This window comes from Mya arenaria, chromosome 15, assembly GCF_026914265.1.
Source record: "Mya arenaria isolate MELC-2E11 chromosome 15, ASM2691426v1".
NCBI classification, from domain to species: Eukaryota; Metazoa; Mollusca; class Bivalvia; order Myida; family Myidae; genus Mya; species Mya arenaria.
Genome location: NC_069136.1, coordinates 46,357,194 through 46,377,713, shown reverse-complemented (window position 1 = coordinate 46,377,713; position 20,520 = coordinate 46,357,194). Strand labels below are relative to the sequence as shown.

General features: G+C 37.2%; 1 protein-coding gene across 8 annotated transcripts in view; it reads right to left on the bottom strand.

Annotated features, from left to right (window-relative positions):
- Positions 1-20,520, bottom strand: part of LOC128220448 (disks large homolog 2-like) — a 144,494-nt gene that overhangs the window by 113,424 nt on the left and 10,550 nt on the right. For all 8 annotated transcript variants that reach the window (XM_052928842.1, XM_052928845.1, XM_052928844.1 and 5 more), the window contains exons 3-4: positions 15,061-15,194; positions 13,449-13,619 (exon numbers count right to left, since the gene is read on the bottom strand). In XM_052928842.1, the coding sequence (XP_052784802.1) occupies positions 13,449-13,619; positions 15,061-15,194 (305 nt within the window). The remainder of the gene's footprint in view (positions 1-13,448; positions 13,620-15,060; positions 15,195-20,520) is intronic.

The window sequence follows — 20,520 nt, the reverse complement described above, 5'->3', positions numbered from 1 at the left end:
TTCAAGTTCAATTTGGCATCTCAAATTTTGTAGTTCTGACAAGCAATACTTAAACATTCATTGATGCTGGTTGTTTAATATTCCTGGAAATTAATTTGTTCAGAAGGCAATTGTGGATTTGGGGCGGAGCGAACATCAAAGACAAATGCCAACAAGTTGAAGGCTATGACAACACTTCAAATTTGTTTTCTTTGAGAATATAAATGTGCCTGTCAAAAGCAATAAAAAAGCAAAAAAGTCAATCAAGGGTCATAATTGGAAGAAAGGGTTAATATGAAGCTTTGTAAGCTTTAAACTGATGGCTACTGTGTCAAGTATGAAGGTTATTGAATGAACAATATTTGAGATCCTAGTTAAAACCCAAACATGCCCAAAAACAAACTTTTTAAGTCGATCAAGGGCCATAATTTGTATTTGGGATAATATGGAGTATTGTTACCTATTTGAGTGATGGCCATAAACAACTGTGTGAGGTGTTAATTCAGTTAAATGAAGGGTATAGAAGTTATTAGTAAAAATCCCCAATTGCCATTTAACTTAAATCTAACACAATGTGCCCTATAATGTTTACCTAAGTTAAGTCAAACAGGGGCCATAATTTGTATAATGGATAATATGGAGTGATGTAACCTCCATTTGTGATGGCCCTGAACAATTGTGTGAAGTATTAGGTGAATTGAATGAAGGGTATTGGAATTGTGAAAAGTGAAAATGTCGACTTGCCCTCAAAACTTAAACCGTATGCTGACGCCAAGGCAAATAGTATAAGGTCCTTATTCTTCGAAAAGTCATGCTAAAAATGAAAGCAAGCAATAGTTATAGGCATTATGATTATTTTTACCAATGCCTGAAACCAACCTCGATTTGTCTCATGCTTCCATCTATTATTTCGGTATTAATTATAAATGACTGGGACTTTCCCACAGACTATAATTTAGCCCCATTCATGACAGCACCAATATTTCCTCCATTCCAAGAAGATCTTACCCGTAGCAGATTTATAGACAAACTGACCCTGAATCCTCCGAAATCACAATTCTTCAAACCAATGGTGTCTTTTTTTTCTCTTGTGATCCCATAAAAATCCCACATGAATTCCCAAGGGCCATGAGATGGTGACATTCTATTTTTGATGTTTTTGTTGTGGGTGAGACTGAAGTAATGGTGCTTTTATTCCTGATATTGATATTTAGTGTTGTATAGATCCATTAGAACAAACCATTTGTAATGGACAGAATTTTGTTGGCAATAGACAGACATGAATTAAGAAATAAAAGCTCTATTTAACTACAAATCTGTAGTATTTCCTTCAGCCCACACTAGCATACTGTAACTAGTGTTAACCATTCATCCCACACTAACATACTGTAACTAGTGTTAACCATTCATCCCACACTAACATACTGTAATTAGTGTTAACATTCAACCCACACTAACATACTGTAACTAGTGTTTACATTCAGCCCACGCTAACATACTGTAGCTAGTGTTTACATTCAGCCCACGCTAACATACTGTAACTAGTGTCTACATTCATCCAACACTAACATACTGTAACTAGTGTTAACCATTCATCCCACACTAACATACTGTAATTAGTGTTAACATTCAACCCACACTAACATACTGTAGCTAGTGTCTACATTCAGCCCACGCTAACATACTGTAACTAGTGTCTACATTCAACCCACACTAACATACTGTAGCTAGTGTCTACATTCAGCCCACGCTAACATACTGTAACTAGTGTCTACATTCAGCCCACGCTAACGTACTGTAACTAGTGTCTACATTTAACCCACACTAACATACTGTAGCTAGTGTCTACATTCAGCCCACGCTAACACACTGTAACTAGTGTTTTCATTCAGCCCACACTAACATACTGTAGCTAGTGATTTACATTCAGCCCACACTAACATACTGTAGCTAGTGTCTACATTCAGCCCACACTAACATACTGTAACTAGTGTTAACATTCAACTCGCACTAAAATACTGTAACTAGTGTTAACATTCATCCCACACTAACATACTGTAACTAGTGTCTACATTCAGCCCACGCTAACATACTGTAGCTAGTGATTTACATTCAGCCCACACTAACATACTGTAACTATAGTGTTAACATTCAACCCACACTAACATACTGTAGCTTGTGTCTACATTCAGCCCACGTTAACATACTGTAACTAGTGTCTACATTCAACCCGCACTAACATACTGTAACAAATGTTAACATTCATCCCACACTAACATACTGTAACTAGTGTTAACATTCAGTCCACACTAACATACTGTAACTAGTGTTTACAGTCAGCCCACACTAACATACTGTAACTAGTGTCTACATTCAGCCCACGCTAACATACTGTAACTAGTGTCTACATTCATCCCACACTAACATACTGTAACTAGTGTTAACATTCAACCCACACTAACATACTGTAACTAGTGTCTACATTCAGCCCACGCTAACATACTGTTACTAGTGTTAACCATTCAGCCCACACTAACATACTGTAACTAGTGTCTACATTCAGCCCACGCTTACATACTGTAACTAGTGTCTACATTCATCCCACACTAACATACTGTAACTAGTGTTAACATTCAACCCACGCTAACATACTGTAACTAGTGTCTACATTCAGCCCATGTTAACATACTGTAACTAGTGTTAACCATTCAGCCCACACTAACATACTGTAACTAGTGTCTACAGTCCACGCTAACATACTGTAACTAGTGTCTACATTCATCCCACACTAACATACTGTAACTAGTGTTAACATTCAACCCACACTAACATACTGTAACTAGTGTCTACATTCAGCCCACGCTAACATACTGTAACTAGTGTTTACATTCAGCCCACACTAACATACTGTAACTAGTGTCTACATTCAGCCCACGCTAACATACTGTAACTAGTGTCTACATTCATCCCACACTAACATACTGTAACTAGTGTTAACATTCAACCCACGCTTACATACTGTAACTAGTGTCTACATTCAGCCCATGCTAACATACTGTAACTAGTGTTAACACTTCAGCCCACACTAACATACTGTAACTAGTGTCTACATTCAGCCCATGCTAACATACTGTAACTAGTGTTAACCATTCAGCCCACACTAACATACTGTAACTTGTGTCTACATTCAGCCTATGCTAACATACTGTAACTAGTGTTAACCACTCAGCCCACGCTTACATACTGTAACTAGTGTCTACATTCAGCCCACGCTAACATACTGTAACTAGTGTTAACCATTCAGCCAACGCTTACATACTGTTACAAGTGTTTACATTCAACCCACACTAACATACTGTAACTAAACATACTGTAACTAGTGTCAACATTCAACCCACACTAACAAACTGTAGCTAGTGTTTACATTCAGCCCACACTAACATACTGTAACTAGTGTTTACCATTCAGCCCACACTAACATACTGTAACTAGTGTTAACATTCAGCCCACACTAACATACTGTAACTAGTGTTTACCATTCAGCCCACACTAACATACTGTAATTAGTGTTTACCATTCAGCCCACACTAACATACTGTAACTAGTGTTTACATTCAGCCCACACTAACATACTGTAACTAGTGTTAACATTCAACCTACGCTTACATACTGTAACTAGTGTCTACATTCAGCCCATGCTAACATACTGTTACTAGTGTTAACCATTCAGCCCACACTAACATACTGTAACTAGTGTTTACATTCAGCCCACACTAACATACTGTAACTAGTGTTTACCATTCAGCCCACACTAACATACTGTAACTCGTGTTTACCATTCAGCCCACACTAACATACTGTAACTAGTGTTAACATTCAGCTGACGCTAACATTCATCTGGTTTTTAACTGTTATCAGAACCTTCAACCTTTTATTTAAGACTTTCAGAAATAAAAACACTTACTTCTAATTATGCAGAGAGTTGTATTATGATAGAAAGCATATTCAAAAGCACAAGATCTTGTAATCTGGTTACTGCATAATTCAATTGACAATATCTGCAAAAGTAAATCTGCAGCATAGATTCTCGATATAATTTCGCATACAAACAAAAATTACATCCCAGAATGTCAGAATTATGTGTAATTAGAATACAGATGATGAAGGTATTACCACAATATTTCCCCGAAAAATGGGGAATAACCAATCTTGGCTTGGGGATAACAGAGGATATTGTTGTGCTCGCTTTACCCAAATATAGCTAACAGAGAATCAGACCATTTAGGGAATTATCATTACTAAATGTCTAGTAGGAGATTTTTACATTCCACTAATGGTTTAACAGAAATCTGGGGAAAATGTATATGATACATTAACATATGTACATAAATCAGCTCCGAGGTATGACTTATCGATAGATAGTCTAGCTAATGCGGATAGTCTAGCAAAAGGACCTTATTTCAAATCAATAAGCACCTTTCTGTTAAGATAGAACCAAAATAGAATAATAAAACAAAGTGTTGCAATATGAGAGAAGTTATGAAACCAGCATGTATGTTGCATGAAGCTACACATACTTGTAAAACCTGTATGTATGTTGACTAGTGCATGAAGCTACACACACTTGTAAAACCTGTATGTATGTTGCCTAGTGCATGAAGCTACACACACTTGTAAAACCCGTATGTATGTTGCCTAGTGCATGAAGCTACACATACTTGTAAAACCCGTATGTATGTTGCCTAGTGCATGTAGCTACACATACTTGTAAAACCCGTATGTATGTTGCCTAGTGCATGTAGCTACACATACTTGTAAAACCCGTATGTATGTTGCCTAGTGCATGAAGCTACACATACTTGTAAAACCCGTATGTATGTTGCCTAGTGCATGAAGCTACACACACTTGTAAAACCCGTATGTATGTTGCCTAGTGCATGTAGCTACACACACTTGTAAAACCCGTATGTATGTTGCCTAGTGCATGAAGCTACACATACTTGTAAAACCCATATGTATGTTGCCTAGTGCATGTAGCTACACATACTTGTAAAACCCGTATGTATGTTGCCTAGTGCATGAAGCTACACATACTTGTAAAACCCGTATGTATGTTGCCTAGTGCATGAAGCTACACACACTTGTAAAACCCGTATGTATGTTGACTAGTGCATGTAGCTACACATACTTGTAAAACCTGTATGTATGTTGACTAGTGCATGTAGCTACACATACTTGTAAAACCCGTATGTATGTTGACTAGTGCATGAAGCTACACACACTTGTAAAACCCGTATGTATGTTGACTAGTGCATGAAGCTACACACACTTGTAAAACACGTATGTATGTTGACTAGTGCATGTAGCTACACATACTTGTAAAACCCGTATGTATGTTGACTACTGCATGAAGCTACACACACTTGTAAAACCCGTATGTATGTTGACTACTGCATGAAGCTACACACACTTGTAAAACCCGTATGTATGTTGACTACTGCATGTAGCTACACACACTTGTAAAACCCGTATGTATGTTGACTAGTGCATGAAGCTACACATACTTGTAAAACCTGTATGTATGTTGCCTAGTGCATGTAGCTACACATACTTGTAAAACCTGTATGTATGTTGACTAGTGCATGAAGCTACACATACTTGTAAAACCCGTATGTATGTTGACTACTGCATGTAGCTACACACACTTGTAAAACCCGTATGTATGTTGCCTAGTGCATGAAGCTACACATACTTGTAAAACCCGTATGTATGTTGCCTAGTGCATGAAGCTACACACACTTGTAAAACCTGTATGTATGTTGACTACTGCATGTAGCTACACATACTTGTAAAACCTGTATGTATGTTGACTACTGCATGTAGCTACACACACTTGTAAAACCTGTATGTATGTTGACTAGTGCATGTAGCTACACATACTTGTAAAACCCGTATGTATGTTGACTAGTGCATGAAGCTACACATACTTGTAAAACCTGTATGTATGTTGCCTAGTGCATGAAGCTACACATACTTGTAAAACCTGTATGTATGTTGCCTAGTGCATGTAGCTACACATACTTGTAAAACCTGTATGTATGTTGCCTAGTGCATGTAGCTACACATACTTGTAAAACCTGTATGTATGTTGACTAGTGCATGAAGCTACACACACTTGTAAAACCTGTATGTATGTTGCCTAGTGCATGAAGCTACACACACTTGTAAAACCTGTATGTATGTTGCCTAGTGCATGAAGCTACACATACTTGTAAAACCTGTATGTATGTTGCCTAGTGCATGAAGCTACACACACTTGTAAAACCCGTATGTATGTTGCCTAGTGCATGAAGCTACACACACTTGTAAAACCTGTATGTATGTTGCCTAGTGCATGAAGCTACACACACTTGTAAAACCTGTATGTATGTTGACTAGTGCATGAAGCTACACACACTTGTAAAACCTGTATGTATGTTGACTAGTGCATGAAGCTACACACACTTGTAAAACCCGTATGTATGTTGACTAGTGCATGAAGCTACACATACTTGTAAAACCCGTATGTATGTTGACTAGTGCATGAAGCTACACATACTTGTAAAACCCGTATGCATGTTGACTAGTGCATGAAGCTACACATACTTGTAAAACCCGTATGTATGTTGACTAGTGCATGAAGCTACACATACTTGTAAAACCCGTATGTATGTTGACTAGTGCATGAAGCTACACATACTTGTAAAACCCGTATGCATGTTGACTAGTGCATGTAGCTACACACACTTGTAAAACCCGTATGTATGTTGACTACTGCATGAAGCTACACATATTTGTGGAGGTTGCAGGTTGGTGTAAAAGTTGCGAAATTTTGCTATTCATCACCATAGCTAAAAATTTAATAACTGCACATACAAAAAGAAACAGATAGGTTTAGGGTTAGGGTCAGTTGCATTAAGCTAAATGGAAATCACTGACAGTTGTATAAATCATTTTCCTCATGCTATTGTTTCTGTCATTCTAACATGTACACTGTTCACATACCTTGGTGACCTACAGTAGCACACAAAAAGTAGCCCACATGTACAACCTTCACATACCTACGGGACTTAGCACATAAAAAGTAGCCCACATGTACAACCTTCACACACCTGCGTGACCTAGCACACAAAAAGTAGCCCACGTGTACAACCTTCACACACCTGCGTGACGTAGCACACAAAAAGTAGCCCACAAGTACAACCTTCACATACCTGCGTGACGTAGCACACAAAAAGTAGCACACATGTACAACCTTCACATACCTGTGTGACATAGCACACAAAAAGTAGCCCACATGTACAACCTTCACATACCTGCGTGACATAGCACAAAAAAAAACAAGCCTGCATGTACATGTACACACACCCTGGTAGATGTAGCACACAAAAAGTAGCCCACATGTACACACACCCTGGGTGACGTAGCACACAAAAAGTAGCCCACATGTACATGTACACACACCCTGGGTGACATAGCACACAAAAAGTAGCCCACATGTACACACACCCTGGGTGACGTAGCACACAAAAAGTAGCCCACATGTACATGTATGCATACCCCGGGTGACATAGCACACAAAAAGTAGCCCACATGTACACACACCCTGGGTGACGTAGCACACAAAAAGTAGCCCACATGTACATGTATGCATACCACGGGTGACATAGCACACAAAAAGTAGCCCACATGTACATGTACACACACCCTGGGTGATGTAGCACACAAAAAGTAGCCCACATGTACATATACCCCGGGTGACGTAGCACACAAAAAGTAGCCCACATGTACATGTATGCACACCCCGGGTGACTAAGCACACAAAAAGTATCCCACATGTACATGTATATATGCATACCCCGGGTGACGTAGCACACAAAAAGTAGCCCACATGTACATGTATGCATACCCCGGGTGACGTAGCACACAAAAAGTAGCCCACATGTACATGTATGCATACCCCGGGTGACGTAGCACACAAAAAGTAGCCCACATGTACATGTATGCATACCCCGGGTGACGTAGCACACAAAAAGTAGCCCACATGTACATGTATGCATACCCCGGGTGACGTAGCACACAAAAAGTAGCCCACATGTACATTTATGCATACCCCGGGTGACGTAGCACACAAAAAGTAGCCCACATGTACATGTATGCATACCCCGGGTGATGTAGCACACAAACAGCAGCCCACATGTACATGTAGTGTTGCACAACATATGTTTTTTTTTATTATTGATGGAATTTTTCAAATGACAAAGTTAATTGATAGAAAGTCGTCAGAAGAAAGTCATACTTCCTGACATTCTTCCCTTAGCAGCCATTTTCATTTATATAAAAGGTAAAAACATGCACATGGTAGCTATTAAGTGTAGTTGATTAATTGATCTGTCAATTAATATTACTAATGAAAGTGATCAATTTCAACTCCTTATAAATAATCAATCTGCTAAAAACATGTCAAATGTACAAAAGCAAATGAGCACGAATGTCACTACTCAATCTTTCTTATTTGTCAACTCCCAGGTAATCATGCAGGGCCAATATTCAATATACTTCTTATCCTTAAATATGTGATTTGTCAATTATTTCTATTATCCAATCAAAACACACAGAGTCAAATTTAAGTTAAATCTAATTTGGTAATTGAGAACTGGGGTCATATTTAATATAATTCTTATCCTTGTCCTTCGACATGCTTTACTGAATCCATTCACTCCATTGGCCAGTTATATTTACAGTCCAATCAAAAGACTTGGATTCTAATCTTAAAATTAATTTAAATCTAAGGTGTTTACATGCTGATATAGCCTCTTTCCCAGATCATTGGTAAGCTCAAAATGCTGCCCAGTTCTTCAATAAATGCGGCTTGATTCCTCAGAGAAGTTAAGTCCCATCATAGATGAAAATTGATGACAACTTTATGAACATTTATTTGCTGCTCACATCGGGCTTGAAACTTAACGTCAACATGATTTCTCAATGTTTCTGATCTTGTCACAATTCATTTCCTTGTCGGGAGCTGAATTAAGTAGCTAGAACATTCAAGTTCTACAAATCTTACAACCACAGGACATTTAACTGTCTTTCCATTCTACAGAGAAAATCGCGGCTTCCAGAGACAATGAAGGATTTCCAGCGATGATATTGGACAATACAATACAACAATTTTGTGTCTCAGACTCTACAATGTTCTTCCTGGAGGGAATTTACGCAGGAAAATGGCAAAATATTGGAGAAAAATGGAGTAGAGGTATTACAAGACGTCCCAAGGGGGGCAATTGGTGAGATGACCGAAACCTGCCCGATATTGGTGTACAGATGGCTCCTAAATGGCCCTCCCACTCTGAGCGTTGCCAGGCCGATATGTACATACATGAGTAGGTTTGTGCAAAACTTTGTGCTGCTCCCAGGGATACTTATTGTTCCAGTCTCTGAGACAATGTACAGACTATTTAAACAGTCGTTAATTTCGAACCCTGTTATTGGTGTACTATTTTGCAAAGATAACTACAACATCCCTCCTACACAAGCACACTGTAATAGCCGGTTCACTCAGGTCCCCATATTTAGTTTGAGATGAATGCAATTGGGATTTAAAACTTGTCTCCGTGGTAACTACTATATTGGCATATTTGTTTCGATACTAAATTTGGTTCAACATTCATGAAGCGTTTTTCCATCAATGAAAATTGATTACACACACTTGCTATTTGTTCACTGTAAATGTTTGATAATATGATTTTTTTTAAACTTTACTACTTCAGGATTGAATAATAAAAACTGGCCAATTAAAACTGACATACATGTACAGTAAGGAATGATAAATTTGGATGTAAGAGGTATGAATCTTTCCAGGTAAATGAGTTAAATTTCCTCTGAATAGGAGAGACAAACATTCAAGATGCACTCTGAATCCCAAATAAGATTGACCACAATTAATATTATTATTTTAATATTCCAAAAAGCATGAATAAATGTCGAAAACAATGGTTCTTATTAAGGATACCGAGTTTAAATTTGAAAGAAATGAGGATAATTAAAACACGGTATATCTACCTTAAGGGACTATAGAAGACCACAGTAAATCTTTTACCATTCACCAATCATTTAATATTTTTGTGCTTTCTGCTATTAAATGCATGGTTATAATCTTATTATCAGTAATTAATCTTTTCCATAAATGCATTATTAAGTAAGAAGTTCAAGGTTTATCCGTCAAAATTGATTTTGTTATGCATGTGTATGTACTGATTTTGAATAGGAGTGTCGCTTTAAGCAAACCATTCAAAAACTGTAAACACATCAATAACAACTAAAGAGAACATTAGAAATTCATAATAATTATATCTTAGTATCTTGAAGACAAACTGTATTGGTACTAGCTTTTATGCCTTACCAACACTCCCAACTACTTGACTGCGGGTCGCTATGAATAATGTTCAGGCCAAATAATGGCAGCTAAATGAGCAACTGTCCCGGACAAACTGGCCAGTCCCATAAAACACTCAGGGGCCCCGGTTAAGGCTTCAATAACCCAGGAGTGGCCAGTAATTAGGTGATCTTTTGTCTGCCATCTAGGCACATTACGCCTTCCCATAGGTCTTCTGTCTTTAACACACAACAGAAAATGTCTACATCTTTGTTTACGATCTTCTGACGAGTGTTCTGCAACAATCATATCGAGGGACTAAATGTGAAAGTGTATCAGTAGACTGGATGTCATAATGTGTCGGTACATTTTTGATATTTAGTTTATTGGACAAGTTTACGTTTCTAAAGCATGTTCTATTAAAGGCTTATCACTTTTCAGTGTTTTTTTCACATTTAGCAAATGTAGCAATATAGTGACAGTCTTAAATATGTAGATAGGCTTGTTGTATAAAAGGTTTGAAAACAAGTTGCTACTATTTTTCCCCTTATAGCCTAAACAACGCTATTTTTCACCCATCAAAGGGCTCCGCAACCATTCCCTTAAAAGTGGAAGACACTAAAGTTTTGATATTGGTTGTGGTCTTTCAAAATGTTGCCTCTGAAGAATCGTGACAATATACCATGTCTCTTTTCTTCCGAAGCACAGCACAATTGGTAAGAAACAACCAAATGCGTATCATAACTCCTAAATCTAACAAAAAACATTTGTGTACCCATTCTCTTTAGTCTGGAATTTATATTTTATTCTCATTCAATGTCCTCATTCGGGTTTATGTCTCATACTTTGTTCCCTGAATGCTACATTCTAAAATTTAAGAGCAGTCTGCCAGTAGCTAAATCAAGATTTTTTTTGCTTTTGTTTGTGGTTGGCCGATTATAGGCGATTGTAAGTCGAGTAGTTGTTGTTGCTTGCTAAAAGTCAACAATCGGCAATGACTTGTTTCCAGTATCGATTAATCCAAAAATTGGTCCCGTGTAATCTGCAGCTCATTCTGCGTTGTATATATTTCAGTTTATTTTATATTCTCTTTCCACTCAAATATGTTTTGCCTAGTCGAACAAGGGAAATCACTCTTATTGAATAAAAAAAAAAGCATGGACCTCAAAATAGCAATTGTACAAGCGGATAATAACCAAATCAATGAAGTTATATAAGATTACCCTGGAAAATGAGAGAATGATAGCTCAGCTGTAGTTGTAATATCTATTACCGGTACCTACGAATATTAGTGTTCGACAATTTGTCAGTAATTTCATTTCCTTGAGATTATATTCTATTACTTCTAGTCCTTATTACTTATAGCGATTATTTCTGAGAGTGTAAATGCACATATGATTTTATGAATTTGTAATCATATTATTCAATTCAGGGACTGACATTGAGTTTTCACGATGCATTGACTGTTCAGTTTTGTGACTAAACATAACGCTCACACTACGTTTATCTAATGTTTGTTTTTTATTGATTTGTTGACAATTTGGCCTGTATGTGCTTGACAGTTTGTTGGAAAAAAAATACAAAGTTACAAACTACATAAATATATCACTTCTTCATTTAATCAAATTTAAGCAATGCAATAAGTGTGATTTTATATTCGCTAGATGCAAAATGGTACAAAATGTATTCTTTAAAATTTTCTGATAATTATTGATTAATCTGATAAGCAAGTCAGTCTGTCTGTCTGTCCGATTAATCAATAAAAAAAATCAAGCCACCAGAGACAGTCATTTCGCCATTTTTCAAAGAATGGTTGCCATTTAAATTGAATTTTCAGTCAAAATATGCAACCAGTCTAAATCTTTTAGGTTAATTATCTGAGGGATAAGGATGATTTCCATTATGCAGGTACATATCACTATTCATCCAGAAAGATATTAATCGCATTAAACAGAGGAGTATCAATATGCTCTGAAATTAAAAATAAGGCGTAAATGGAAAACACAAATGTTATGAGATACCCGCATTAAGAAGGGTGCTGAAAGCAGGCAAGCAAGATGCCAAATTAGGCACCAGTCTGCAGGTCTTGCATAGTTTTAGTGTTTCTTTTTTTTTCAAAGCACTAGTGCACTAGCACTAGCTGAAAGAATTCGAAGTTGTTCATCCAAAAGTCATATTTCAATCACACGCAAACACAACAAAGTCATATAACCAAACAAAACAAACCAACAGTTTATTCGCTAGATGGCCATCAGCCCATGCAAACACCACACAATTCATACAATAATGTAAGTACAAATTTTGTGCCAACAACTTTCAAATAACTATGTTCTTGTAAAGGCATAAGTATATACAAGGAATTTAATAATGTCACAACATTCTTTTAACAACTTTCTTAAGAAAATATAGTTCTCCGCACCAGAACAGCAAGTTCACTAAGTGTCAGTTTCACTTTGCTCAGACTCAGCTTAACAAGAATAAGAGCATTACTACAGTGCAGAATAAGGCAAGTTAAGCAATGAAATTTCTTCTGGCACATTTGGAAAATGTCCACTTGGGGAATAACCTTAACACATGTCATTCTTGTTTCTGGGAATATTTCAATGATCAATTAACAGAAAAAGCCTTTCAAAGAATTTCTTAAAATTATTTAGGCAAACAGATGCCAAATATGACAGCAATTTATGAATTAAAAGTTCAAGTTCATATTATGGAGACTGCGGATGATAAAGTTAATTTCACTACTTCGAAGACCCAAAACAATCCACGGGAAGATGAGAAGGCAATTTTGGACTCTAGTTGTTGTTTTTCTTATTGTTCATCCATATTGAGGCTGGACAAGTAAGGTGGGTGGGGAAATGTAATTGGGCACATTGTCCATAAACAAGTAAGGCAGGTGGGGTGGTGCTATTGGGCACATCGGTTCATGGGCAAGCATGGTGTGTAAGGAAAGTAACCCTGCATCGAGTTTGAGCCAGGGGTAAGAAGCTTCAATTTTTGAAAAATAAAAAGTAAATGAATTGTTACAAAATTTATCACTAATTAAGCCACTTACCGGAGGTGGAAGATCCTCTGGTTCAGTGTAGGTAGGGGGTTGGGGAGGGGGAACAGAGGGTGGGGAAATGTTGTTAGCCTGGGGGTACTGTGGTTTCTCCACTACGACCTCCTCCTGGGTGAGCTCGGGTGGTGGGGGAGGGAGGTCCTCCTCATTGACAGAGATGGGCTTCTGAAAATCACAACAGAGTTAGGAATTAATTAGTATTGCGGCATGCATGGGGCAAGCTTTTGAATGCAGGGCTTTAAACAGAGACATGTTACTTTAAAAAGTTAAAGTGTTATTACAGAGTACCTCTTTTTGTTGTATTTTTTTATTCATTATTTATTAAGAACTGTGTATTAAGTTATTACGAAATTCAACTAAGACAAACTTGTTTTTCTTTTCTGTTTTATTTTCCATTTATAACCAGGATTATGTACCAAACCGACCTATATCAGAATATATCAATAGTGTAGAGTTTAGAAAAAAAAAAAAATCAAATCATAATATGTTCACTCAAATAAATTTGTTTTATTTAGGAAATTAGTAAAAAGAAATCCACAAATCAATCAAAACGCAAAACAAAAGTATAGGGTCGGGAGGAAATAATAGGGTCGGTCTGGTAAGTGGATGTCGCCTTATGTAAATTTGAATCAATTTTCTACCTTTTTTAACTTTCTTAAAGGACATAAACAAATTCAGACATTCAAGAAACTCAGGAAATTCAATGTCATTAAAGACATGATTAAGCTTATCTGAATATTTTGCAAATAAACTTCGGCAATCAGCTGCTTCAGAATGTCTTTCTTGCACAACAAACCAAGCTTTATCTGAATGAGACATCAAGGCAATGATTAAATGCAATAATAAAACACAAAATTTAGTATTTAGTTTTCACTTCTTTTGCTAATTTTTCCAAATTAAAAGTTATTATTTAAAATATTGACAATGCCGCAAATTTAAACGCTAAGAAATTGGTGAAACTGTTTTTCTAATAGCTAGCTACAAAACAATTTATGGAAAATATTAAAATCTTGCTAGAAAGTTGTTGAAGTAAAAAACCTTCAGCAAAACATAAAAATTGAAACAAATATTGTCCTTTCATGAGAGCAACTATTAATTTGTTCAGCATTTAAGAGCTTTGGTTTGCCCAAGTAATTCTTCCATTACTGGTGGCCGTTATATTTTTAATGCGAAAATGGATGGTGAACACAGCAAGCACATATAATCAAGGGCATTAACTCCACATTTATCAAATCAGAGTTACAGATATAGACATATACACATATATATATATATATATATATATATATATATATATATATATATATATATATATATATATATATATATATATATATATATATATACTGTAATTCTGCAAATTAATGTGTTGCCTGTCCGAAGCGCCCCAAATTTTTCTAGTAAAGGTCAGAGTGACCTTGACATCTAATGATCATAAACAACCACACAGCATTTTAAGTTTTTGATTGGAAACGAAAGTAAGAAGACGACACAGCAGACGACTATGACAAAAAAATTTACTGGTAATTGCATGACAATGAAAATGTGCTCAGGCCAAGGCTTTGACAATACGTCAACATTTTAATTCAAATCCTAACCCCCATACCTCTGCCTTAAGTGTGGACGTGTGTATGGGCTGATCCTTCTCCCATCGGTTCACCATTTGTAGAGTCTCCAATGTCTTCTGGCTCACATCCTTACTATCGTCCAGGAGCGTGCACTCGTAAAACTCCTGGATGTCTGAAATACATATAAAAATAAAGTAAAATAAGTTTAAGCGCAATCAGTCAAGTCAAAACATGTTTGGGAAAGTCAGTTAATCGACTGACTAATTAGCTCAGCTTGTGACACGCCTGTATATTAGTATAAATAATAATCTAAATAGATTCCAATCCCATGCTCCCAGCCACGTGCCTGTCACATGAAACATTTTTATTCAATCTTGCGTTTATTGAATTTTCTAATGGATAAAATACTGAGTTAGAATAATGGTGCATTTTAACCGTATGAATAAATTTTATTATTTATGATTTGGCTGACATGTACATGTGTATTCCCTAATTTCACGTAATAAAAACTAAAATGCTTTTTCTTCAAATTGTTATTTGCTCAGCTTTCCATGTTTTTAAAAAAGCGTGGCTGGGATTCAAACTTACGACATATGTGTACAAAATATCAGTAGTTCTGCCTGCTCATTACATTGCTACAGATAAATACAATTCTAGTCACTTTTGAAATGATTATTAAAGACAAAACCATCGCCAAACTTGTCAGGAAAGACAAGAAAATGCAAGAAATACTCATGGAAACTGACATCCTTGACCATAACAACTGTGTAATTGTCAGTGATTTTATTTGGAATTATTTTCACCACCTGTGCCTTGCAAATTGGGAAAAAAACATGGATTTTGGGAAAAATACAAAATCAGGCCAAAACAGCTAAAATGATGGCAAACATACATTTGTCAACTTTTTTATGCACACATTATGCTGTCAAGATTTTGTTTATTTTTTCAAGAAATTCATTGTTTTTTTATTCATTCATGTAATCTGCATTTATCAAATTGGGAAAAAAATGATAAATTTTGGGGGAAAATGGACATACTTTCTGAGTTTCACAATGGGAAACAGCCTTTAGAAGGTCAAGGCAATAAATTGCACCAAAAAAAATCACTAACTGTATACATGCCTATAGAGGTCAGGATAAGATGAACCGTCAATACAGTAACGCTCTAAAACCATAACACAAAGTCTTGAACATATAGCATGAGAGGCCTTAAGGATATACAAGGACGTCCCATTTAAGAAAAGTCTTTATCCTACAAACCAAGAGACACCTTTTGTCTCCCCCGTCTCAAAGATCTGTCATGGAATAATTACATCTCAATCCGTATTGTCAGCTTACAATCTCTTCATGGCTATCCAGCTAGAAGAGTATGTATATATTCTACTGAAAGTGAATCAAAAATTTATGGGGTGGGGAGGGAGATTTAGGGATACAACCTCTATTGTATTTGTTAGATCTGCTGATTGTAGTCTACTTGAAGAGGTATCGTAGTTGAACTGACACCTAACCAGAACTATTTTTCAAGGGCAAGTCAACAAAATTCAGACAAAGTTATTTCCTAAATAGTATTTGATGGTGACAACTGGGACACATGCCGGAAATACGACGACAAATGTCCAACATAAGGGGACGCTAAGTCTAGCCCAAATACAGGACAAATGCCTAAGATATCAGAAGCCCAATGTACACGCACATGCCAAAGATAGGGGAACACTTGCCCAAGATACAGAGACATATGCCAAGCTTCAGGAGCACTTGCCCAAGATACAGGGACACATGTAAAATATATGGGGATACTTGCCAGGACACATGCCCAATACATAGGGTAACACTTGACCAAGATACAGGGACACATGCCAGACACATGCCCAATATATGAGGACACTTGCCCAAGATACAGGGACACATGCCGGACACATGCCCAATATATGAGGACACTTGCCCAAGATACAGGGACACATGCCAGGACACATGCCCAATATATCAGGACACTTGCCCAAGATACAGGGACACATGCCAGACACATGCCCAATATATGAGGACACTTGCCCAAGATACAGGGACACATGCCAGACACATGCCCAATATATGAGGACACTTGCCCAAGATACAGGGACACATGCCAGACACATGCCCAATATATGAGGACACTTGCCCAAGATACAGGGACACATGCCAGACACATGCCCAATATATGAGGACACTTGCCCAAGATACAGGGACACATGCCAGACACAAGCCCAATATATGAGGACACTTGCCCAAGATACAGGGACACATGCCAGACACAAGCCCAATATATGAGGACACTTGCCCAAGATACAGGGACACATGCCAGACACATGCCCAATATATGAGGACACTTGCCCAAGATACAGGGACACTTGCCAGGACACATGCCCAATATATCAGGACACTTGCCCAAGATACAGGGACACATGCCAGACACATGCCCAATATATCAGGACACTTGCCCAAGATACAGGGACACATGCCAGACACATGCCCAATATATGAGGACACTTGCCCAAGATACAGGGACACATGCCAGACACATGCCCAATATATGAGGACACTTGCCCAAGATACAGGGACACTTGCCAGGACACATGCCCAATATATGAGGACACTTGCCCAAGATACAGGGACACATGCCAGACACAAGCCCAATATATGAGGACACTTGCCCAAGATACAGGGACACATGCCAGACACAAGCCCAATATATGAGGACACTTGCCCAAGATACAGGGACACATGCCAGACACATGCCCAATATATGAGGACACTTGCCCAAGATACAGGGACACATGCCAGACACATGCCCAATATATGAGGACACTTGCCCAAGATACAGGGACACATGCCAGACACATGCCCAATATATCAGGACACTTGCCCAAGATACAGGGACACATGCCAGACACATGCCCAATATATGAGGACACTTGCCCAAGATACAGGGACACATGCCAGACACATGCCCAATATATGAGGACACTTGCCCAAGATACAGGGACACTTGCCAGGACACATGCCCAATATATGAGGACACTTGCCCAAGATACAGGGACACATGCCAGACACATGCCCAATATATGAGGACACTTGCCCAAGATACAGGGACACATGCCAGACACATGCCCAATATATGAGAACACTTGCCCAAAATATAGGAACACATGCCCAAGATACAGGGACACATGCCAGACACATGCCCAATATATGAGAACACTTGCCCAAAATATAGGAACACATGCCCAAGATACAGGGACACATGCCAGACACATGCCCAATATATGAGAACACTTGCCCAAAATATAGGAACACATGCCCAAGATACAGGGACACATGCCCCATATTTAAAGTAACACTTACATGCCCATGTATGGGGACATGCACAAGGTACATGAACTATATTTTACATCAAATCCAACCGGCATCAGGTAGTGTTCAAAGAAAATTCAATGCATGCATTTCAATCCTTGTTTACAAACCTTTGGCTATCTCAGAAAACAAATATAAACTGCCATACAATGATGAAAGTGTCAATAAACACCAGATAAGCTAACCCATATTTGATAAGGATAACAGGACTGTTTTATTGATGCATTTGGTACAAATGAGTACATGAAAATTGACTCATCTTTTCAAGTGGTATTAACATCTGTGTTTTGTAAAATGAAACTTGGACATTAACCACAGATCATCAGACATTCAAACCAAATGAACTGAACCATTTATAATAGATTGTCAAATTTATGTAATACTTAGTAGATCTGAAACTACAAAACAATCAAAATTCACCAAACTGTGTACTATACCAGCTATTAGACAACCTATATGGTTGAATAGTTCATCCATCTTCCAGTTTTCATAAAAAAAATCCAAATATATAAATTAAATTACAAATACAATTTTAGCAAAAACATTCCATGTGCTGCTTTTTTAATACAAATGTGTGGTATAACATCAAACTGGTGATACGTCAAACACAACCTACCATAATTCAATGGAACAATAAATAATTCAAGCAAAAGCATGATTCTGTTGCTCATTAATTAATCAACTAAAAACAATGACTGAATGATGGATGTGCAGCAAATACAAAGAAGCGCAAATGCAGAACTGTTAATGACATTATTGCACTGATACAGGGCCACTGACTGGGTTGCCTAGGACTTATGATGCTAGCACGAACCTTTAACCCTAAATCTAGCCATATTCACAGTTTTTGGTTAATTAAAACTTTCACAACCGTATTTTGGGCCTGAATGGAAATTCACAAGCCAATTTTTGTGTGAAAATTTGTCTTTAATTTCACTGGTAATGAATTAATAACAGGTCCCAATTTCTCCAAACATCTTAAGTCCTTTATAAGCTCATTATTTTTGTCTTTCAATAATTTGCGAAAATATTTACTTCTTTAAGAGTTTGTTTATGCTTTAATGGGTATTATCATTATGATAATCACAATAAACAATTTTCATTAATCAAATTCCAATATAAGAATGTACTTGGCCTTATTGAAATAAGCTACTATAGCCTTTTAAGCTTAAGAAGTTTCGAGAAATTGGGGCCGGGTGTATTCATTGTCATACTTTAATAAATTTGTAAAAATATAACACTAGTATTTACAGTCATCAAAATTAGACTTTTGGATGAACAAGCCCGAATTCTTATACTATTGCTTGGAATCAAATTTTTTAATTTGAGCAAGCCCGGAAAACATTTTACCAGAGCAGGGCTTGCGGGCTTGTGCTAATTTCGGCCACTGTATTTTTATTCTCTTGAATATGAAATGTTCCACTTGTCAAACACATCTTCATCAAGCACGTTTTTGACCAAAACTGCAAAGCAGCCAATTGTATTCCTTAGACCCTGCATGAGTGGAATATTGATAAAAAGTAACAGTTTGATATGGGAACCAGCTGGTACCCGGATGCAGATGATGAGGCCAAGTTTTCAGGAACAAACACATTGATGAAAGTGGTTTTATGTCAAAGAATGTCCATAAAGTATAACAGTAAAGTGAAAGTAGGATTAGAATTATTTTTTACAAGCACTTTGCAATTTTAGTTCTAAAGAAATCACCTAGTTTTTTGCAGTCAGACATACATGTAGTGTCAATTTCAACCACTGATATACAATTATAAATTACAACAAAAAACATTGGCTTCAATCAAGAATAATCACCAGATAAACATTTGGTAAGACTGGAGAATTAAGTAATAGATGACGTGAATTAAAATCTTAATGGTTAAGAATGGGCAGAGCGAGCATAGCAAATGAGCCCTTTCTCATTCATTAAGACTTAATTCAGGTCATCTATCTGACTTAGAATGCAACCTAATTGGCTGAAACATTGTCAACACATGTCAGCTGACGCAAGGATTGTGTATCGGATAAGTGGCAGTGGGCAGACCTTTAAACACCCGCGAAAGTTGAAATTCTTAATGAAAAGCCTAGTACTTAATGAATGCCAATCAGCAATTTCAT